Source organism: Amphichorda felina, assembly GCF_050947745.1.
Source record: "Amphichorda felina strain 45539 chromosome Unknown scaffold_8, whole genome shotgun sequence".
Taxonomy (NCBI): domain Eukaryota; kingdom Fungi; phylum Ascomycota; class Sordariomycetes; order Hypocreales; family Bionectriaceae; genus Amphichorda; species Amphichorda felina.
In genome coordinates, this window is record NW_028145042.1 from 1,537,974 (window position 1) to 1,559,922 (window position 21,949).

At 56.9% G+C, this 21,949-nt stretch overlaps 7 protein-coding genes across 7 annotated transcripts; 5 read left to right on the forward strand and 2 right to left on the reverse strand.

Annotated features, from left to right (window-relative positions):
• Positions 1-64: 64 nt before the first annotated feature.
• On the forward strand, positions 65-1,642 carry ACO1O0_008137 (dTDP-glucose 4,6-dehydratase; the record flags this gene model as incomplete). The annotated part of the gene is made up of 4 exons (XM_083197503.1): positions 65-194; positions 254-389; positions 450-985; positions 1,083-1,642. 4 exons carry the CDS (start codon positions 65-67, stop codon positions 1,640-1,642), a joined length of 1,362 nt encoding a protein of 453 aa, XP_083046971.1.
• A 2,092-nt stretch (positions 1,643-3,734) lies between these two features.
• On the forward strand, positions 3,735-5,209 carry ACO1O0_008138 (S-adenosyl-L-methionine-dependent methyltransferase; the record flags this gene model as incomplete). The annotated part of the gene is made up of 2 exons (XM_083197504.1): positions 3,735-4,102; positions 4,162-5,209. The coding sequence occupies 2 exons, from the start codon at positions 3,735-3,737 to the stop codon at positions 5,207-5,209; spliced, it is 1,416 nt and encodes a 471-aa protein (XP_083046972.1).
• Positions 5,210-5,893: 684 nt separating this feature from the next.
• PEP3 (tethering complex subunit PEP3) lies at positions 5,894-8,868 on the forward strand (the record flags this gene model as incomplete). The annotated part of the gene is made up of 2 exons (XM_083197505.1): positions 5,894-6,104; positions 6,185-8,868. 2 exons carry the CDS (start codon positions 5,894-5,896, stop codon positions 8,866-8,868), a joined length of 2,895 nt encoding a protein of 964 aa, XP_083046973.1.
• A 191-nt stretch (positions 8,869-9,059) lies between these two features.
• ACO1O0_008140 (V-type proton ATPase proteolipid subunit) lies at positions 9,060-9,883 on the reverse strand (the record flags this gene model as incomplete). Its single annotated transcript, XM_083197506.1, has 5 exons — positions 9,060-9,205; positions 9,290-9,474; positions 9,571-9,704; positions 9,786-9,791; positions 9,845-9,883. 5 exons carry the CDS (start codon positions 9,881-9,883, stop codon positions 9,060-9,062), a joined length of 510 nt encoding a protein of 169 aa, XP_083046974.1.
• Positions 9,884-11,377: 1,494 nt separating this feature from the next.
• ACO1O0_008141 (aspartic peptidase domain-containing protein) lies at positions 11,378-12,896 on the forward strand (the record flags this gene model as incomplete). The annotated part of the gene is made up of 2 exons (XM_083197507.1): positions 11,378-11,578; positions 11,640-12,896. The coding sequence occupies 2 exons, from the start codon at positions 11,378-11,380 to the stop codon at positions 12,894-12,896; spliced, it is 1,458 nt and encodes a 485-aa protein (XP_083046975.1).
• A 480-nt stretch (positions 12,897-13,376) lies between these two features.
• ACO1O0_008142 (uncharacterized protein) lies at positions 13,377-14,350 on the reverse strand (the record flags this gene model as incomplete). The annotated part of the gene is made up of 2 exons (XM_083197508.1): positions 13,377-13,944; positions 14,070-14,350. 2 exons carry the CDS (start codon positions 14,348-14,350, stop codon positions 13,377-13,379), a joined length of 849 nt encoding a protein of 282 aa, XP_083046976.1.
• Positions 14,351-15,386: 1,036 nt separating this feature from the next.
• On the forward strand, positions 15,387-18,200 carry ACO1O0_008143 (uncharacterized protein; the record flags this gene model as incomplete). Its single annotated transcript, XM_083197509.1, has 7 exons — positions 15,387-15,615; positions 15,674-15,959; positions 16,026-16,251; positions 16,298-16,600; positions 16,652-17,140; positions 17,193-17,509; positions 17,825-18,200. The coding sequence occupies 7 exons, from the start codon at positions 15,387-15,389 to the stop codon at positions 18,198-18,200; spliced, it is 2,226 nt and encodes a 741-aa protein (XP_083046977.1).
• Positions 18,201-21,949: the final 3,749 nt, after the last annotated feature.

The window sequence follows — 21,949 nt, forward strand, 5'->3', positions numbered from 1 at the left end:
GACAGTCCAGGGATAGGAGCAATTGATTGAAAAACAGGCCCCTCCTGTTTGGTCGACAATCGCCATGTCCCGCCTGCTCAAGAGGCCTCGACTCGACACATCCCTCAAAGCCGCCCAGCAGAGCGCGCTTCCGTCGACCATCATCTCAGGACAGACGCCGCGAGCGACAGCAGCCGCTGATATGGGATCCTACGGTACGATACTCCCCCAGCCCCGACGTCTGCCACACTCCCCCCCCCTGACGCTCAGATAGGCCATATGAACGGTCACCGGCGCTATCGCTCAGACGCCAATGTGTGGAAACAGGCGCCCGTCCTTACGGGTACCACCAAGTTTGAGCCTCGCCCAGATGTCAGGAACATCATGGTCACCGGTGGCGCAGGTTTCATGTGAGTCCACGATGAGCGGCTTCGCTACTCACCATGTACCTACTAACACGCAGCTTATAGTGCCTGCTGGGTAGTTCGCCATCTTGCCCTAACCTATCCGGGGGCCTACAACATTATCTCCTTTGACAAACTTGACTATTGCTCCTCGCTTAACAACACGCGCGTGCTCGATGGCCGCCCCAACTTCACCTTCCACCGGGGCGACATCACCCACCCGTCTGACGTGGTTGAATGCATGGAGCGGCACTCGATCGACACGGTACTTCACTTTGCCGCCCAGTCCCACGTCGACCTGAGCTTTGGCAACTCGTACGGCTTCACCCACACCAACGTCTACGGCACCCACGTGCTCCTCGAGAGCGCCAAGAAGGTCGGCATCCGCCGCTTTGTCCACATCTCAACCGACGAGGTCTACGGCGAGGTCAAAGAGGACGACGACGAGCTGCTCGAGTCGAGCATCCTCGCCCCCACGAACCCCTATGCGGCCAGCAAGGCTGCCGCCGAGATGCTGGTCCAGTCGTACCAGAAGAGCTTCAAACTGCCCGTAATTATAGTCCGCAGTAACAATGTCTACGGGCCCCATCAGTACCCTGAAAGTGAGTGATTTTTTTTGACTTTTTTTTGTCTCTCAGAGGGCTTCACTGGGCGGGAGACTATGGCTACTTTGTACATTTCACTGCTAACACGGGGCAGAAATCATACCAAAATTCGCATGCCTCCTCAACCGTGGGCAGCCCGTCGTCCTACACGGAGACGGCAGCCACTTGAGGAGATATTTGTACGCCGGCGACGCGACCGACGCGTTTGACACGATCCTGCACAAGGGCCACCTGGGGCAGATCTACAACGTCGGCTCGAGCGACGAGGTGTCCAACCTGGAGCTTTGCGGCAAGATCCTCACATCGATGGGGATCCCGCACGAGGCGCCGGGCGAGTCGCGGCAGTGGATCAAGTACACGCACGACCGGCCGTTCAACGACCGGCGGTACGCCGTGGACGGGACCAAGCTGCGGCGGCTGGGTTGGGAGCAGAAGACGAGCATCGAGGAGGGCCTGCGGACGACGGTGGACTGGTACCGGCGGTTCGGCGAGGTATGGTGGGGGGACATTAGCCACGTCCTGACGCCCTTCCCCGTGGTGAGCGAGGAGGAGGTGGTGCCTGATTTCGACCGCGTGGTCAGGGACGATCCGCCACCGCCCAACGGGGGCTTCGAGGATGAGGGCAGGGATGGGGCCGGGCAGAAGAAAAACTGAGGCCGCTGGCCCTGATAACTAACTACCACGAGAAGGGCATGGGTATTACTCGTACTTACGGATGGACTTGAGCTTTGGATACTTACATATACTTACGGACACGGCGGGCAGAGTACATATAGGCTAGAGCGGCTGATGGGTTAGACAGCGGCAGCGACGCACAGCACGCGATCGATATAATACAGGGTACGGAGTATTAGACATTAAGAGATTTAGAACGGGGGGACCGGTGCGGCGGTATCTGGGGCAACCCGTTGTGGTGGTCCATCGCAAGTGGATGGCACCATGCGCATCTCACCCACCAGGCTGGTACATCAAACATGGTCATTACCCGACCGCTCTTGGAGACGGAATACAGACTGCTGCCTGGCACCCTCACCTACATGGTGCATTACACAAGACGAGGCCACAGGAACCACAAGAGGCGAAGAAGAAGAAAGAAAAAGAGGGGGGAAAAAGTCAGCGGGACTTCCAGCTCGACCCGAGGGCTCGGGTGGCCCTTGTCAAGGGATCGCGAGTTGAGGCTGTGGTTGGTTCGCGGAGGGCAGCCGCTGCAAACACTTTCTGCGATGCGACCTCGGGGGCATCAAAGCCCACCGACTGACGTGGTCATCAGCTCCTCCTTCATTTCTCGGTTTGCCCGTGATTTGCTGCGACGGAGCAGGGGGTCCAGCGGCGGTCCAAGCAGCGGGATGGATCTTGGTGGACGGCGGTGGTGAGAGAACGTGGGCTCTCGCGAGGAAACAGATGCCAGTACGGATAGTACGAGTAGGTACTCCGTAGTCATACGTATTATTAGAGGACAGACGAAATACCACACAACAGGCCGAGACATGGCAACACGGGGTTGGCGGGGAGAAGATGTACCCGGCGGTGTTGAGACACGGGCGGCATCTGGGTCGGCCGCCAGCCATGTGTAGGTAGAGTTACATGGTAGGAGGCAATACGGACACGGATAGATATTATTACCTGCACCTTATTAGTATGCCTCATGCTGGTAGATAGTCAGGATCCGAGTGTACTCGTACTCGTACTATTACCTGGCGGGGGATTCAAATGGCGCTTGGTTCAGCTATTTGACATCCAAGACGGTGCTTGTGCGCTTGAGAAATAGTACTACCTACCCTACCTTATGCACCTTCTGTGGCCTGCATAAGTGACAGAATTTGGGCAACCCGACCCAGAGGTTCGGCATCGCTCGCTGCAGTCCACCCGCTTGTTGGCTCTGGTTTTGGGGATTCTTCAGTGATGCGAGATGCAGCGAACCCGCCAACAGACTTGCGGCCAACCGGCAATCAAGATCCAAAGGCCGGCAATTGTTTGCCTGGTGACGGCAGCCATCCACGGGATAATGGATTTGCATCGTGGTTGGGCGCCCTTGTAATACTATGTAGATCACCGCCCGGCGCGCGTCCAGTGACCGCGGCCACTCCAGCCAGTCCCGTCATCTGCGTCGACGCCAACGCAGTGCTGTATTATTAGTGGTGCAGTGCTGTGCAGCCTGCGCCCGTACTGCTGTTGCGTAGGCCCTCCAGCAGGTACTCGTACTGCGAGTAGTAGCCCGTAGTACGAGTAAGCTGCGCCTATCGCAGTTCCACTGTCGCCCGCCTGCCACACCCGGCGGCTTCTGGGGCTTCCAGGGCGCCCTGCACTGCGCACCACTCGGATACGCGCCTCAGCGCCGCCAGTATCCAAAGGGCCCGCTGTGGTGGGCCCACCGCCAGCCTGGAACCCACTCACAGGCGCGCTCCGCCCACAGAGTGCCCGTCTGGTGCCAGACTGGTGCCAGAGACCCCCAGATTATCAGTTCATCACCCACTGGGTAACCAGTAACCACCTGCCACCGCCGCCATCCCACAGAGACCATCGTCCATCCGCTCGAACCTGGATCCCTGGCAATCTCAGGCTCTCAGCACATCCATTTCTCCATTTCTACCCATACCTACTCACTCCCGCTCCCTTTTCCAGCCAGCCGGGTCCGCTCGTTCACCTCATTCCTCCTCTACCACCCGTACCATGTCGCCAGTTCCCATTGCCACCGCCGCCACCAGACTGCGATAGGCACCAGCCTCGACCTGACCGCTGCCATTCCATGGCCCGCAAACGACGCCCCAGGAGGCGCGACGCCCAGCGACAACGACCGCCTCCCTCCAAGCCCGACATGATGGCCTCGGACGACGTCCACGTATCCAGCACATACAGCGGCAGGCAGTCCAGCGAGGGCACCCTCAGCGAGCACACCACCAGTGACGGAGCCCAGACGGCCATGACTAGCGTCGTGGGAACTGACGAGGACATGATGGAGGGCGTCGACGAGGACAGCGATGAGGACGAGTACGCGGACCAGGTCGGCGATCTGCAGTCCATCTATGCCCCCAGCCATTATCCCCATGTGCTCGATCACCACCGCACGGAGATACCCCACGGGGCCGCCGAGTCGTTCAGAGACAACTCGGATATGTAAGTTGGGAGAGGTCTCCCGAGACATGCCACTGCAAGGAAGCTAACCCGGCCCCCAGCGCCGCGTCAACCCGGTCAATATGGGCCCAAGACCTCGACTATCGCGAAATCCACGGCCGCACATACTGCAAGGAGTATTACATGCCCATTGACGAGATTGAGCAGCTGCGCTCGTCGCTGAACCACCACGTCTTCATGCACATCCTGGGCCGCCAGCACTCGACCATTCACCTCGAGAATCCCAGGCATATCCTCGACGTTGGCACCGGCACCGGGGAGTGGGCCATGAGGATGGCCGAGCTGTACCCCGAGTGCGAGGTTGTCGGGACCGACATTGCCGCCATTGCAGAGACCAAGAGCGTCCCCATGAACGTCTTCTTCGAGATTGAGGACGCCGAGGACTGGGACCGATCGCCCGATTTTTACGACCTCATCCATTTGCGGTCCATGGAGGGTGCCTTCCAGGACTGGCGCTCCATCTATGAGAACATCTTCTACTCGCTCAAGCCGGGGGGCTGGATAGAGATGCAGGACTTTGACACGGCCGAGGGGGCCAACAAGTTCAAGGAGCAGTTCTCGCCCGATTCTCCAGCGCATGCAATGTTCAGGGATCTCAACATTGCCGCCGAGAAGTCAGGGCGGCCCCGCGGTTCCCACCACCTGGACCCGCGTCTCTTCATGGAAGCCGGGTTCGTCGACGTCCGGGCAACGGAATACCTGGTCCCTATCACGGCGGCGGAGAAGTCGGCCGGCAAGATCTGGCTGATCTCGTGCCTGGACTCGCTCGAGGCCATGTGCCTCCGTCTGCTCACGGAGCAGATGGGGTGGGACCCAGACAAGTGCAAGGCCACCTGCGAGTCCGTGGCCAGGGAGATGGCTGACCTGGCCAAGGACCCGGAGAAGTCAAAGGGCATGGTGGTCAAGATCTGCATCATCGTGGGCCGGAAGCCCATTGACGCACCGCCGAGGAGCCCACCGAACGGGAGGACAAGGTCGCCCACCCCGGAATCGACGGCCGACCAGACGACTCCGAAGGCAGCGAGTGATGCTTTTACTGCTTCGGCCGTGGAGGAGCCGCAAATATCCACAGCCATAAACCAACTTTGATCACACTCACTCACACGCATACACACAAGACACACAAGACACAAGACACACAAGACACTTGCTCGCATGAGCAGCGACACGAACTATGACAATGGCGTTTGGGTGTTAGGGCCGGATGGCGCAGGCATGAGTTGCGCAACTTTTTGCATACCAGCGTATTTTCTTTCTCTGTAAATTCATTATCTATTCATAAATTCTCATTATATCATCCAGAGGCTGGGGGTTAGAAGAATATGGGCTGTAGAGGTAGTCGGGCGGCTCGCACTAGGCGAAGTGGTGCACATACAAACAATATATTTGTCCCGAAAGGATTCATTTGGAGCAACGGTTCTTTGATACTCTTGATAGAATTCCATGAGAACATAACAGTTATAGTCTGGTAGGTGTAAGTGGTGTAACGATTCATAGGCGCCAAGCCTGCGTCGGTGGAGGCGGGAGAGCTTGCCTCCAGTCTGGTGGTGCCTGGCAGCTAGCTGGAGCTCTGCCCAGCAACACCACCACACCACACCGCGCATGACGTTGGTTCCCAGCTCGAACCCCAGTCTCCAACCTCCCGCCCTCCTCCTCCCGCCCTCACAATCCTACCTCCCAACCACATCACAGCTCCAGAAAACGACACACTCGGTGCTTGACGAGGACATCCACGAACAGAGAATGCAGCCGGGCCTGTGACAACGCGACAAAATGGCTCTCGACCTGACCGACGGCTTCGTGCCCTCCAGCGCCGTCTCGGGCCTGGACGACCTGCCCATCTTCACCATCGAGCGCGTCCAGCTGCAATTCTCGGTCGCCGCCGAGTTTGCCGCCGCACAGGTTGCCAACAATGTCATCATACTCGCCCTCTCCAACGGGCGCATCCTGCGCATCGACCTAAACCGCCCGGAGGACATTGACGGTAGGGAGGACGGGCTCTCGGCCGGAGAGCTCCGGCAACACCAGCAGGCACAAGGGCTAGCAGGGCTGACACATGGACAGATATTGATCTGCCCAAGAAGACGTCCGATGTGGGCGTCATCCGGCGCATGTTCCTCGACCCGACGGCCTCCCATCTCCTCATCTGCACCGCCACCGGCGAGAACTACTACCTCCACTCGCAATCCAGGCAGCCACGCCCGCTAGGGCGGTTACGCGGCGTTTTGATTGAGAGCGTAGCCTGGAATCCGTCGCTCCCCACAGCCTCGACCCGTGAGATACTCCTCGGCGCCTCGGACGGCCACATCTACGAGGCGTTCCTTGAGCCGTCCACCGAGTTCTACAAGAAGGAGGTCAAGCACCTCAAGAATCTGCACAAGCTCCCCGACGGGCCCATCACGGGGCTGTGGGTGGACAGCCTGAAGGGCAAGTCGGACATGCGGCGGGTCGTCATCGGGACGCAGGCCCGGCTGTTCCACCTGACGGGCAAGATCGGGCACGCGCACGACGGGAGCGGGTCTGTCTACACGAAACTGTTCGAGGGGGAGCAGCCTGTGGTCCACGAGCTGTCCCGTACGGCGCAGGGGGCGACCTCTGCCCTCGTCGTGTCCCCGGATCCACCAGACGTGGACCCCTACGACGACGACACGCTAGAACGGGCGTATGCCTGGCTCACCTCGCAAGGTGTTTTCCACGGCAAGCTGCTCAACGCCCCGCTGGACGCCAACCTAGGGGGTAAGGTCTTCTCGGAGTCCAAGATGATTCCCAAGGCACAGATCGTTACCCCCGAGGGCTCGGGGAGGCGGAGGGCGACGTCGGAGGCGATTGATGCGATTGCGCTCACGCAGTGGCACATTCTAAGTCTGATTGGAGGCAGGGTTGTGACGACGAACCGCCTGACCGGCCAGATGGTGTCGGAGCATGATGTCCTCAGTCCAGGGCAGCGGGCCGTGGGCTTCTCGGTCGATCTCCAGAAGAACACATTCTGGCTGTTCACGTCGGACGAGATCTTTGAGATTGTCGTGCGCGACGAGGACCGGAATATCTGGGAGATCATGACCAAGCTGCAGCAGTTTGAGCCGGCTCTGCAGCACGCCCACACTCCAACCCAAAAGGAGACGGTCGCGGCCGCGTATGGTGACCATCTGGCCGGCAAGGGGCACTGGAACGAGGCGGCCGTGCTGTACGGGCGCAGCAACAAACCCTTTGAGGATATTGCTCTGAAAATCATCGATAACAATCAGCCGGACGCCTTGCGAAAGTTCCTGTTAACCAAACTGGCAGCGACCAAGAAGTCGGCCATTATGCAGCGGACGATGGTCGCCAGCTGGTTGGTTGAGGTGTTCATGGCAAAGCTCAACTCTCTGGAGGACACGATTGTCACCCAGGCCGAGTTGTCGGATGGCCTTGGCCCAGCTGAGTCTCAGAAGCTGCTGATATCAGTCAAGAAGGAATACCAGGAGTTCGTCAACCGTTACAAGAATGACCTCGATCGGAAGACCGTGTACGACGTCATTGGCAGCCACGGGCGCGAAGAAGAGCTGCTCTACTTTGCCAACGCCGTGAACGACTACAACTACGAGCTGGCGTACTGGGTGCAGCGGGAGCGTTGGTCCAAGGTGCTGAACGTCCTCAAGAAGCAGACTGATCCGGACGTCTTCTACCGGTACAGCAGTGTCTTAATGACGCACGTGCCGCAGGAAGTAGTGGACATCCTGATGAGACATGCGGATCTGAAACCGCGAAGCCTCATACCCGCCCTGCTGGAGTACAACCGAACATATTCTGGTGGCCCCAATGCTCAGAACCAGGCAGTCCGATATCTCAACTACGTCGTCTACCAGCTCAACTCGAAAGATGCCGCTGTGCACAATACCCTGGTCTCAATATACGCCGCCCACTCCTCCAAGGACGAATCGGGGCTTCTCGCCTACCTCCAAGCACAAGGCGACGAACCGCGATATGATCCAGACTTTGCGCTACGGCTATGCATCCAGCACCATCGCACTCTATCCTGCGTTCACATATACACGAGCATGGGCCAGTACCTCCAGGCCGTCGACCTCGCGCTGTCTCACAACGAGGTCGAGCTCGCTGCCGTGATTGCGGACAGACCCATGGCCAACCCCCAGCTGCGGAAACGACTCTGGCTGGCAGTGGCTCGGAAGGTCATATCCCAGTCCAACGGCATCAAGGCGGCCATTGACTTCCTCAAGCGATGTGACCTGTTGAAGATTGAGGATCTGATACCCTTCTTCCCCGACTTTGTCGTCATTGACGACTTCAAGGAGGAGATTTGCGGTGCTCTAGAGGACTACAGCCGCAACATTGACAACCTGAAGAAGGAGATGGACGAGTCCTCACAGACGGCCACTAACATCAAGATTGACATTGCCGCGCTAGATCACCGCTATGCGATTGTCGAGCCGGGGGAGAAGTGCTACACGTGCGGGCTGCCGCTTCTAAGCAGGCAGTTCTTCGTCTTCCCCTGCCAGCACTCGTTCCACTCGGACTGCCTCGGCAGGAAGGTGCTCGAGCAGGCTGGGATGAGCAAGTCGGCCCGGATCAAGGAGCTGCAGCTGCAGATCCACAGAGGCGCCGTGGGCGGTGCCAGGCGCGAGGCCGTGGTGGCCGAGCTGGACTCGCTCGTTGCCTCGGCCTGCATCCTCTGCAGTGACTTTGCCATCAAGAGGATCGACGAGCCGTTTATTACCAAGGACGACCACCCGGAGGAGTGGGCACTCTGAGTTTGAGGTGTTGGAGGGCGTGTTGGTCGCGAGGAGGGCAGTGTACAGCGATATTACCAGTCCAATTTGGAGCATCAAAGATACCCATTCCTATCATCTACTCGAGTCCAAGCCTGCCAGCAATCCGCACAACGTGTCTCGACGGGCATCATTTGTTTCTAACGACGTATCTCCCCCCTAGCCCACCGTGCTTAATATACACACTCGGTGACGTCGAGCGTGGACTTTGTGAGCATGAGGATGGAGACAATGACGCCGTACAGGCCCAGGACTTCGGCGAAGATGAGGATGAGGACCATGCCGACGTACAGCCGTGGCTGCTGCGTACTCGCGCGCACTGTTGCGTGTTCTTCTGTCAGTCCGTCCGCGCAAGAGCGTACATCCGGATAATAGGGGTTTTAAACGGGAAATTTGTCCTCACCTCCCGCGTCGCCGACGATGCCAATGGCAAACCCAGCGGCCATGCCGCACAGCCCTACAGCCAGGCCAGCGCCAAGCTGGAGGAAGCCCGTGTGGACGGGCATCTTCTCGCGGATGGAGCCCGAGATGATGACGCTGGCGACGAGGCCGTATATGGACAGGATCTGGGCCATGATGGAGCACAGTCTTTAATTATGTATCCATCTCTCCAGTCAGCTATCGGGTGTGTGTGTGTGTGTGTGTGTGTGTGTGTGTGGAGAATACGCGGGAGGGGGTACGGACGTGTTCTGCATGAGGCGTTCGGGGCGGAGGACGCCGCAGGAGAAGATGGCGATGGAGGACTTGGCGGTGCCGTAGGAGGCGCCAAAGGTTGTGAGGACGATGGCGCAGGCGCAGCCCATGGCGCCGAAGAAGGACTATGTTGTCTTGTCAGGGGATGACGGGGGGGGTGGAAAGGTAGTATAGTTCATGTTCGAGGAGTGGAACGTACGGCGTACATGGGACTAGGGAGACAGGTTAGTTAAGCATTGTGCATATGATAGGAGTGATGGGAGACTTGCCAACGGTCCATGTTAACGATGAGAGCGGCGTCCATGATGGTCTGTGATGATGTTGTGCCAAGCAGGTGGATGGTTAGCAAGGCCATATACAAGGTGGCAGATCCCAACTAAACATTTACGAGCAGTTTATACTCTTGGGCACTCGCGAATTCGACCTATCTGTACTTGGGCACTCCTCACAGCCATTGAGCAGGCAGACATATTCAAGTGGTGGCTACGGATCGAGCTGACGACGCCAGCGGTGATGTGCAAGGTGTTCCTATATGCTGGTGCCTAGAACTATGCGTGTGAATATACAAGTATTTCTCCAAGATGTCCTTGAACATTTGAACTATAGGTAAATTAAATACAGGATATGACGATATGATGAAGAGAACACCAGGGCTGAATTCATAGGTTTGTGTTGAGAGAGTCGATGGTGGTGGCTGCAGGGTAGGAGGCATTAGTGCCTCGGGGAGGGAAAGGGCCTCCTGAGGAAACTGCAAGGGAACGAACCTTGATCCTCTCTATAAACGGGTTACCCGACTCTCCCGCCAACACGAGGGCCACGCGACCATGTGCGCAGCGCCAATTGAGTTTCCACCTGGAACAGGATACTCTCTGTTCGTTTGGCTGGAGCGATAGTCTCACCTAACTTGGGAATACCCAGGCACGTTGGAAACTCGTCGACCTACTATGACTCCGAGGAAGTCTCCAGTCCCTTCACCCCTCCCAACGTCTCTGCGATTCGGCCACACTGATGCCTCTCCTTCTCTCCTCCATCGACAACCTCAGCGAAGTCTGCATCCTCGGTGCTCCGGGCCGTGCCACTGATAGCACATAGCTTTGACGTCAGCACCGCATTCCATTGCCCATGTCGGGTGCCGACGCTGCAAATATATACTTTGGCTAGCCGCCGCCTGTAAGACTCGTCACAGCCATAGCCAAGCCGGGTCACTCGACCACCTGCGAGCCTCGTGGGGACGCGCGTCCACGACGCCAATCCCGGTGATGAGGCATCTACAGTCTCGTCGGAAGCATCGTTTTGTCTTGCCGGCTGCGGACCCCCGGTGCGATACGAATGCAATGGGGTTGGGGACCATCATTGACCATCGGACATGCATCGTATGTATGGCCTTGTTCTCTGACGCTGCGCGTTCCGTCTCGCCCGGACTCGCGTTCTCTGCGCCACAAAAAGGGCGCCGGTGCAGAACCACTTGATGCCGTCGGCCTGTAGTGTTGAGTCTGTTGACGTCTTACGTCTTCCAGTTTGGCGCACCACCTGGCCGACACCTTAAATCACCACCCATCTTGCTACGCCTGGCCCGCAGCCACCTCGTCTCGCCGGCGGAGGGCCGTTCGAGGCCCCAGTGTTCATCCGGCCTCCGAGACCATGATGCTTGTATAATAGGCGGCCCGTCTCTGGACGGCCTGGCCCATGGAGGTGCCACTTGTATATCAACATACCTCGACCTGGAAGCGTGTTGGTGGTGGCTTATTGGAGACTATCCGGGCCGTTCCTGTATCCCGTTCCCGTATCCCTCGGCATGATGCCGTCGACTACTCTCCTCTCCTGGCTCTGCGCATTGCTGTCAACGGCGGGCGCAATATCCCTTCATGAGCCCTGGGGTGAGCGTCCGCGCGTGCTCAAGTTTGAGCTACAGCGCAACGTCATCACGGACCCTGTGACCCATGACCGGAATAGATTGCGTAGACGGAAAGACACCGTTTCGACAACGCTGGATAATCAGGTATGTATCCCTCCCCGGGTTGAGGGGCATGGAGATCTTGGCCAACGCTGACTCTGTGAAGCAAACACTCTACTCCCTCAACATGACCCTCGGTACCCCCAAGCAGGACTTCCAGGTCAACATTGACACTGGGAGCAGCGATCTGTGGGTCAACGCTCCGGACTCCCGTCTATGTTCGCGAGTTGGCAGCCCTTGCGACGGTGGCGGCACCTACAATGCCAACGCCTCGTCGACCTACAACTATGTAGGCAGCTGGTTCAACATCTCCTATGTCGATGGCTCCGGTGCCTCGGGCGACTATGCCACCGATACGATGAGCTTCTCCGACCACACCGTCAAGAATTTCCAGTTCGGCATCGGCTACAACAGCTCATCACCCCAGAACATCCTCGGGATCGGCTACCCGCTCAACGAGGCCCAGGTCACCGCCGTGGACATGCACGCGTACAAGAACCTGCCCGCCCGCCTCGCCTCTGAGGGCACCATTGCCTCGCGGTCCTTCAGCATGTGGCTCAACGACCTCGACGCAGGCACGGGGAACCTGCTCTTTGGCGGCGTCGACCGCGCTCAGTACCGCGGCGACCTCGTTAGCATGCCCATCCAGCGGGCCAACAACGACGTCCCCCACACTGAGTTCTACATCACGCTGAACAGCGTCGACCTCGACGGCGAGAATCTCGGCAGCGACCTCGCCCTCGCCGTCCTGGTCGACTCGGGCACCACGCTGACTTACCTGCCCGACGACATGACCGATACCATCTACGACGCCGTCAACGCCCGGTTCGACAAGTCGCAGGGCTCCGCCCTCGTGCCCTGCAGCCTGGGCCGCCAGAGCGCCAACATGACCTTCCGCTTCAGCGACCCGGCCGTCATCGAGGTGCCCATCGACGAGATGGTACTGGACGTGCTCTCCAACACGGGCGACGCCACCTCGTACGCCGAGGACTCCCAGCGGGCCTGCCTGTTCGGCATCGCCCCGTCCGACGGCGGCAGCGCCGTGCTGGGCGATACGTTCCTGCGCAGCGCCTACGTCGTCTTCGACATGGACAACAACGAGGTCGCCATCGCGCAGAGCAGGCTCAACGCCACCGACACGGACATTGTCGAGATTGGCGCGGGGGACAGCGCTGTGCCGTCGGCCGTGGACGCGACGGGCGGCGTGCAGGCCACGGACGGCCTGCCCTCGGCGCCTGATGCCACGGGGGAGGGTGGTGGTGGGGACGAGGATGGCGTTGCTGGCCTTGAGCCGTCTTGGGGTGGCCTGGCGGGGGCGGTGGTACTGTCGTTGCTGGTTGGGGTTGGGGAAATATGGGTTTAAATTGGGATGTACGAGTACGAGTAGGGGGGTGTTTACGGTATTACACCGGGAAGGCGCATATGGATCTATAAAGCATAAGAGATATCGTTTCTTTTTTTCTTTCTTCCCCCCCCCCCCCCCCCCCCCTTTTGTTATCGTGTCGCTTCTGTGTGAAGCCATCCGTGACACTCCTAAGTCAACTTACATCCGCAAGCAGTCTATAGGACAGCTGCTTACATGGCGCAAACCTGATGCTCATACTGCTAGATATCATCCGTCGAGTACAAGCCGGTGCTCATGGCGTGGATGCATTCGGGGAATGGCCGCTCACTCCATATGAATCCAGGTGCGCTGTTACTGACGCCGCCTATGGCGCTGGCGAGGTCTCTGTGCTTTCCGGCTTGAACCCCTAATTCAACTGACCTGGACTGCATAGGAGAAGCGGCCATGGCGACTGAGCGGCGGGGCGAGTAAGTTTGAACAAGAAATGATTGGAGATCATCACTCGATGCGCCCAAATGTCCAGATATTGAGCCCGACCTTGGTGCCCTTGGTGACGGGAAGTCCGGCATGCCACGTCTCGCCATAGCCACGGCCATCCGGCGCGAAGTTCTCCCAGTAGACAGCATTCCCCGGCACGACCTTGAACGTGGTGCCACGGGCCTCCTCCCGGCCCTCCTCCTCCCCCTCACCACCGCCGCACTCGACAAACCGACGCCACTCATCCCCATCCCACCTCCCCTCCAGCATGGGGAACTCGGTGCCCCCGCCCTCGACGCTGCCCCCGGCGTCGTCCACCCAGACCATGAAGCTGCTCACGCGGCCCCACCCGCCCAGGTTGGCGCTCCAGTCGTGGTGGTGGCTATAGTGGCCGGCCGGCGCGTCGTAGCGCTGTGTGCGCAGACGCTCGACCCAGACGTCGCGCCGCCAGCCCTGCAGGCCCAGCGCGCGGCGCTCGATGCAGCGCACGGCGTCGGTGCGCGGGACGACGGCTACGTGCGAGTCGCGCACCGTCGTGTCGCGTTGCTGGTCGCGAGGGCCGATGAGGGACGGCTCGAAGATGGGGTCACTGGACGGGTGGTTGCCCGCAGGCGTCAGTTTTGGAAGAAAGGGGAAAGGGGGGAGGATCCTCTACATGGCGAGTAGGAGAAATGAGAGGGGGCTGTTCGGGAGGTTCGGAGGGGTTATGCGCACCTTATTTCGAGCAGGTGTTTCCGCTCATGGTCGCTGAGGAAGTTCTCGAGGTATATTACGAGGGGCTCCCGGCTGAGGATGCGTGCGACGTATGTGTCGGGGGGACATACGGGTTCGGTGGCATTGGGCCCGTCGATGGCGAGCAGGGACTCGTTGAGGCGTGGGCGTGGCGAGAGCCTGGATGACGCCTTCAGGTTGGCTGGTTTCGGGTAGAATAGTTGGCTGATGGGGTTCGCGAAGAAGATGAGCCCCGCGACAAGGGCGACAATATACGACAGCATGGCTGGCGGTGGTGGATGAGAGGCGATGAGCGGGTGGCTCCATGGGAAGTTTTGAGGTTAGAGTGAGGTGAATGAAGTTCATTAGGCCCGAAAGGAGTTGGGGAACTAAAAATGAAGGGTCACCACAAAACGGCCTACTGGTTTGGCTCCAAGATCCGGCAATAAATTAAGAAATAGATAGGGAAAAAGTATCGAAACAAAACTGCAGGTAGTTTGATATGAAGTTTGCCTCAAAATTACCATTTTGCCTCCAGGTGCGTCCAGAGTCTTTTGAGTGACTTTCAAAAGAGTAGTGGGGGTGTCGTTTTCCTTTGTCGCTGACTTTCGATTTGGAATAGACAACGATACTTGGGAAAATGGATGCTGGGTGTTAATCTGGAATACTGGTATTTTAAAAAGTGGAGGAATTCGAAGTTGATGGTGAATTCACCTTCATATGACAGGAGCGAGGATGCAGATGTTGGTTTGCTACTTCTTGCAGAAGTAGGTATTACTAGTAGGTTACGGAGTAGACGGCCAGCGAAAAGACAGAACTACTAGCCAAATATTCATGGACCAGCGAATACCTATAAGCACTAGTCCTACCTTACAGAGAGAACCTGGAAGCTACCACCATGCTCGGACTTGCCTGGATTGGGAGAGCTCGGACTTCGGCACCACAGACAGTCCGAGGCTGAGAAATCTAGGTGGCAGGAGCGATACGTGATACGATTCACTGCCCAAACCGAAAAGGCAACTCCAAGGGCTGTACCTGACCACCTACGTGTGACTCGCATCACGCCGCGACATGATTGATCTCGTTGTATGAACCAAATATCTCCCATGGCAGCTCGTACATTTATGCTCGTCTGAAATTTGCGTCGGTCTGATGACGCTAATACCCCGAAACTGACCCCGGACTTTGCTGGACGCTGCCAAGCTCACGATTAACGATCACTCCCTGCCACCGCACCAACCACAACTCCCCACCAGTTGTAGGCATCACTACTACTCTTACTGCTGCTACTAGTAGTGGGTAGCTGCTCCAGTTGATACCATGGCAGCGGATGTCGATGCCGAGGGCATCCTCGGAGCCGGAGCCGCCTCTCATCAACACACCGAGCCTCTTGCGTGCGTCTCGTGTCGCTCTCGCAAGCTCAAATGTGACCGCACCAAGCCTGCCTGTTCTCGTTGCGTCAAGGTCAACAATGAGTGCCTCTACCCAGAATCGAGGAGGAAACCTGCCTTCAAACGCAAGAATGTCAAGGAACTCGAGGCTCGCCTAGGTATGGCTCTCATGTGGACTCTGCTTGATCCAGGCCTTATGCTGACCCATCGCCCCAGCGCAAGTTGAGGACTACCTCAAGGAGGTCACAAAGAATGGCGAAGACGGAGACGAGACTCCAGCATCTAGTTCTCCGTCAAGGAATGTCGAGTCTCAGAACGTCGACTGTGACTTTGCGGCTGGACAGCCCAACCAGTCTCGCCCATCGCAAAGTCAAGCGGACATCCCCTGGGAGGTTCCAGACTTCATAAGCAGGCTCGGCACCGACAACGTCTTTGGGAACTCTCAACTGATGGACCTTGGTATCACGGAAGCTCTACCGCCTTTTGAAGTAATGGAAGAACTGTAGGAATCTTCTCTCCCCTCACCGGCCATTCCCGACGTCGTGGTGCCTCTAGCTAACCGGCCTAGTACAACCCTATTCTTCACTCACAATCACGTCCACATTCCCATTGTGCATCCCGGGCGGTACTGGCAAGCCTTCTACGGCGCTCCGTTGAGGAGACCTCCCATGTCCTTGCAGTACGCAATGTGGGCTATGGCAGCCCAGTTTCATTGCAAATATGATCAGTACTCTGAAATCTTTTACAAGCGTGCGCGTCAGTACGCAGAAGCAGACGAGATGAAGGCGAGTCCAGTTTTGTGAGGTATAGGCGATATTGCGTAGCTAACAAGATCCAAAGGGGTCGGGCGAGCACTTTGTCACGGTGGCCCATGCCCAGGCGTACGCCATCATCGCAACCTTTGAGGCCAAATGCATGCTGTTCACCAGAGCGGCCCTAACCACGGCCAAGTGTGTCAGGCTGGTGGACATGATGGGCCTTGATCGACTTGATGCTAAACAGGACGACATTCCACCCACCCTTGGTCCAGCAACTTCCTGGGTGGAAACGGAGGAGCGGAGACGTACCTTTTGGGGTGCTTTTGCTATCGACTCACACGCCAGTATCTCTACAGGGTGGCCCAGCCTCATCAATTCCGCCGATGTAAGACCTTCACTACTTCTGGCCTGAGCTTGGCCTCGCTGACGTCAATAGGTTGTGACTAGACTGCCTGCCTCAGAAGAGGCTTTCTTGTCATGTACTGAGGAGGAGCAGTCCGCGTTTCTGGATGATGTTTTCAAAGGCGCAGGGTACTCTGGGTTTGCCGGTACCATTGTCATATGTGCCATGTTCAAGTCCATAATGCATCACATCTACCGAGAAAAGCCCAAGGATCGCCCCGAGGATCTCATGAATGGTCTCTTCTGGGAACGACACCGGACCCTGGACAATGAACTGTCCAGCGTCTTTATGTTTCTCCCAGACAAGTTGACATTGCCACAAAACATCAGGGAACCTACTGCTCTGTATACAAACCTCAATCTCCACGCCTCCGTCATCTGCCTTCACCACGCAGCGGTTGAGAAGGCGGAGAAATATGGTCACGTAGACACCGTCAAACGAAACAGCATTTCCCGACTAAGAGCATCTGCGGAGGAGATTGCCAACATTATCAAACTCACCAGCCACAATACGGGGGTGTTTGTGCGTCTAGCATATCTACCTCTATGTTTGACCAAGCTGACATATTTCATAGAAAAGTCCCCTGTCGGCCTTGTCACTATATTGTGCATCCACAGTCTACATATATGTAGCCAAGGACGATCCCAAGAATGGCCTGACGTCCATTGACAAAGCCAATCTTGAATTGCTCATATCCTCTATGGAGGCAATTGGCCGTGAGCACTACGTCACAAGAGCTTTCTTACAACAAGCTAGTCTTGACATTGAGCGGAACGGTCTCGACTCGGCTATTTACTTCCCGGGACTAAAGAAATATCGAAATATCTTCCACGGCCCTTGCTCGAACATCCCCCTGATTGCCCGAAACGCCGTCGGTCGACATTCAGATCTGTCACCCGTTCTTCCTGGGAGACTGCCACTTAGTAAACCACAAGGGAAATTACCTCCGTCCAACCTGCGGATGTCCAAGACACATTTAGCACCACCTTATGAGAATAAGCAGGAGGAACACCATCCCATGTTCATGGGGGTGGCACGTACTACTATCGCCGTTAAAAAAGCGAGAAACGACACACACCAGAGCCACAAAAGGAAAAGGATGTCCCCAACCCCAGCTCCCTCGGGGCGGGTCAACTTGGGAATGATGGGAATGTCGGCTAGAGACAGCGAGAGAATAGACATGGGCGTTGGGAATCAAGGTGATAGATCAGCCTTTGAGAGAGCCAGCGTCTCCGGGGGTAGGTCTCAGCCTATGCGGCATGGAAATATCACACTTCCCGATCGGACCAACTCCTCAGCATCCTCCTCGCCGCGGAACCAGGGTACCGGATACGCAGAGACTCAGTCGGGCAGTAGCCACACATCGCCGGGGGTCTTTGGCCTTGGAAACACGGCCGAGGAGAATCGAGTCGACCTACGTCCCTTCCAAGGTCGCATGTCAACCCCAATCTGGCAGGATGAGGTCCTCTTTGGGCAAATTTCGGACACCATTGTGAACAATGCTCTAGCAGTGGACGGGGCTGATCCTTGGGGGATACTCAACGAGGAACTGGACTGGGGAACTAACCCCTTGGCGAAATGAATATATTGGAACCCTAGGTAAGGGAGCGGATTTGGAGTAGAAGAAACACTCACGAAACGCACAGGTGTGAAGGCAGGCACTCATGGCATTTGGAATACCTATTGTACAATACGTTCAGGTTGAACGACACAACCAACTCACTCTCAGATATCTGTACACGATCTCCATAATTCTACTCCTTACGATATTCCGAAACCCCGGGCCGCCTCGTGTGTATGTCTGCTGGAGTTATTGAGCCTCTTGGGGTCTTTTGCTTATCCGAGACCACTATCACGGTGACTATTAACCCTAACCCTCAACCACATAGGCCTGACCATCCTACATACCCCAGAAGAATGACTCAAGATTCTACCCTGGTACTTTCGACCAGTGCAAGTTACATGCAACAGGAACTGGCGAAGTGCCACCCTGATACGATCGGAAGGGAGTGCAGTTTCACTCCCCAGCAAGCCACATCACAAGCAGGACAGTGGATGGTCTCAGAGTGTCATCCAGGATATGGCCACTCCTTGCGTCTTGCTTCGACGAATTTAACGTCAGTGCCTTGTCAGGTTGTCGAACTCCTCGGAAAGTTGTCATCTAGCATGGGGCTGGGTGGGGGATCGCTCCACCATCGGTATCATCTCCTCCGAAGCCATCGCCTCGTTTTCGCCACTTGGGAGATGGCCGGCTTGTGAGTGGCACTTCTAATGGAGAATGCGGTCGCAAGGATAGACATAATACTGAGACGTGGTTCCGGGAGTGAAAAGCAGGCTTTTACTTACCATCATGCCACGTTCTCGCAACTGGCAGTCTCACACGAGTTTGTCTGGCCATAATTCAAGACACGGCAGAAGTTCTGGTGAAACACGACCCTCTCTAGCATATGTTGACTGCAGAGGAAAGGGTGAATTTATAAGCAGGAAGTCGTGTAAACCTGAGCGAATTTGTCTGCCGCGTGTGCAGCGGGCAACCACGCTGACTTGTCCGGAGCTGTGACAGAAGTCTATCATATTTGGGTTTTTGGCAGTGTGGATGTCTTGCCTGCGAAGGATCGGGCGCAGAGACACGAGAGGTGAGCGTTCTGGCGCTCAGGAGTTGCGACTGATGGGGCGACTAACAGAGGAATCTAGGCTGCCGGTTTGCCATGTTGGTTTGTGAGAAATACCAGTTTCTAGGGAGGCTTCTATTATCTTCTACTATGTTGAAAAGGATATGATATCGGCTCATTCTATTGTAGATGGCAAAATGGCTCAATTTTGAACCAAAAACGACTACGAGTACGATGCTATCTTCGAGTCGTCCTGCATCCTCGGGATGCGACCTTGGGGCTTCAACACGGCGAATCAAAGAGCCTCACAAGACTGTGGGGTGACTGGGGGTTGTTTTATCATACTAATAGTAACAAGGAGTCAAGTCGGGGACTTGGCCACCCACTTATACAACAGTATATCGGTGGATCGTCAGCAATGGGGGGACTCGCCACAGCCATGGTGCCATGATCGACGAGGAAATGCCATATCCGAATAGCAAGCCCGGTGTCGACAAACCGAAAATCCGTCATCAGACGAATTCCAGAAACCCTGATCCTAGTCAAGGTCTCGGTTATTTTTGCCATGCACCATGACGGGATGGTAATCCAAGTTGGGGCTTTCAGCTGGCTCTGGACAACGGTGGCCCCTCATGGGGCATGCATGACAAGCGTTGACACGTTGCGATGGACAAAAGAAGCGAAAGCGAGACGGTATGCGACGGCTAACCGTCTGAGACATTCTGGCATCGGCTACGCATGCAACATGACTAAACTCGACTTGTTGTTGGTGGCCCCGTCCCGGATCCGCGTGGGCCAGGCAGGGTCCAGAGGTTACAGACTAGTAGTAGTAAGAGCAAGACTACTTCGTACCTGGTACTAACAGCACTCCGATGTACAGCCACGCCTCCCAAACGTCAAAAAGTCGTGCATATCGCTTTATAGTGCTATGTATGTACGTCGAGGCAGGGCCATCCTGGGGAGCTGAAAGCCCGTGAATCTGGTGACAGCTGAACGCACAGGGATTGCTGGACGGGGCGAGTCGGGCAAACCAACGGACAGCAGACACCGGACAACGGACAGCCGGACGGATCGACATTCGAACGGGCGGTGGCTTCATACGAATTACTGTCTTGGTGACGCGGCACGGGAGCTTATTCCCGGGCACATGGAGTAGCAACAAACATACTTTGTGGTAGTATGGATACTACGGATACTGCATGCTCTGAATGCGGCGGGAGAAGCTTTAGGCTGGGCTTCCTTTCTGACACAATGACATGCCTGGCTGCGGGAGTCACTCACCAGCAGCGACTTGTCACTGTGTTATACCGTGGAAGAAATGGAATGATGGTCCATGATCCATCACCATGGAGGTTTGGAATTTGCATTTGGATCCGCGCCGGCCCGGCAGACTGGATGACCGGCGCCCGGGGCTTCGCGTGTCAGTTGGCCAGGGACATCCCTGACTTCTCCGATTCCCTGTCCACCTTCGCTGACCAACAAGTCCAAGCCTCTCCATGGCTCTCCCCGGCTCTCCCTGGCTCTCCCTGGCTCCACGACTCCATCGAGAGCATCCGAAAATCATCGGTCAGAGCACCCACGCCCATCAAGCATCAAGCCACCTGCTGGCCCGCGCCACACATGACTCTTTGGTCCCATTGATCCGTCGCCGTTAGACTCTGACAGCCAGCCAGCTCCCCAAGGCCAGCCATTGACGCACCGTCACAATGTGACTTGACATCTCGTTGGTGAAGCCTGGCTGCCTGCCCGAGACTTCTGGCAGGCAGGGGATCCCCTCGATGTCCGGCTGCCCTACGGGACTTCGCCTCCCCCGGCGCCAAGGCGGCGAGCCGTTTCGCGGCTCACTTTTTGGCAGTCTGTCATAGTCTGTACGAGTATCCGTACATAGGTATGACGCAGTGACAATTCATGCTCCCGCGAGCCCTGTCATCCGGCCTGGCGGGAAAGAGGCGGGCAAAGTGAACGGGAAAGTGGCGGCCGCCGGGGGAAACGCCATTGTGCCACTGTCTTTGAACGACAAGCTCCCTCCGTCCTGGTCATCATACGCGGCCTGGTGCGTCTTCCCGCTGTGGCGCTGACCCATCAAGCACATTGGCCCAGCACTGCCGTGAGAGCAGCAGCAGCCCGCCTGCCCAGGGCCAAGCAGCCTTTGAATCCATGGGACCACGATGCACAAAGACGGTGCGGGCACTTGTGACCTCGCTAAGTTTCAGGAGACAACGTGCCCACCGCCCATGGACGTGGCATGAGAGACATACATACATGGCATAGTACATATCACAAGTCCTATGTTTATGTACACTATGTAACTGCCAGTGTACGCATAGCAGTACATGCCTGTACATTGTATAGTGTACGAAAGTGGTACGTCGTGTAGTGTATGAAAGTAGTTTACCGTATAGTGTACGAGGGTATCCCGTACATACGAATATGGGGTTGCTTTTTCCAACTTTGCTTGCCCTCCCCCCCCTTCTCCTCGGTCCCACAAGCCAAAGCTTGAAGACTCAAAGGCATGACGGATACGGAGAAAGCTCCGATCTCAGACCCCGGCCAGACGGACGAGCAGTGATTCGCCATGCGTTCGCGCCAGTGCCACGGGTCTCCTAGTACTCAAGCATTTGCGCGGCTAATACGGTTGGAACATGGAACGTAGAGTGGTAGGAGCTTTACCCTGCTACTTGGGGCTAGTATTACTGGCTTGTTTTGCAATCCCACAATC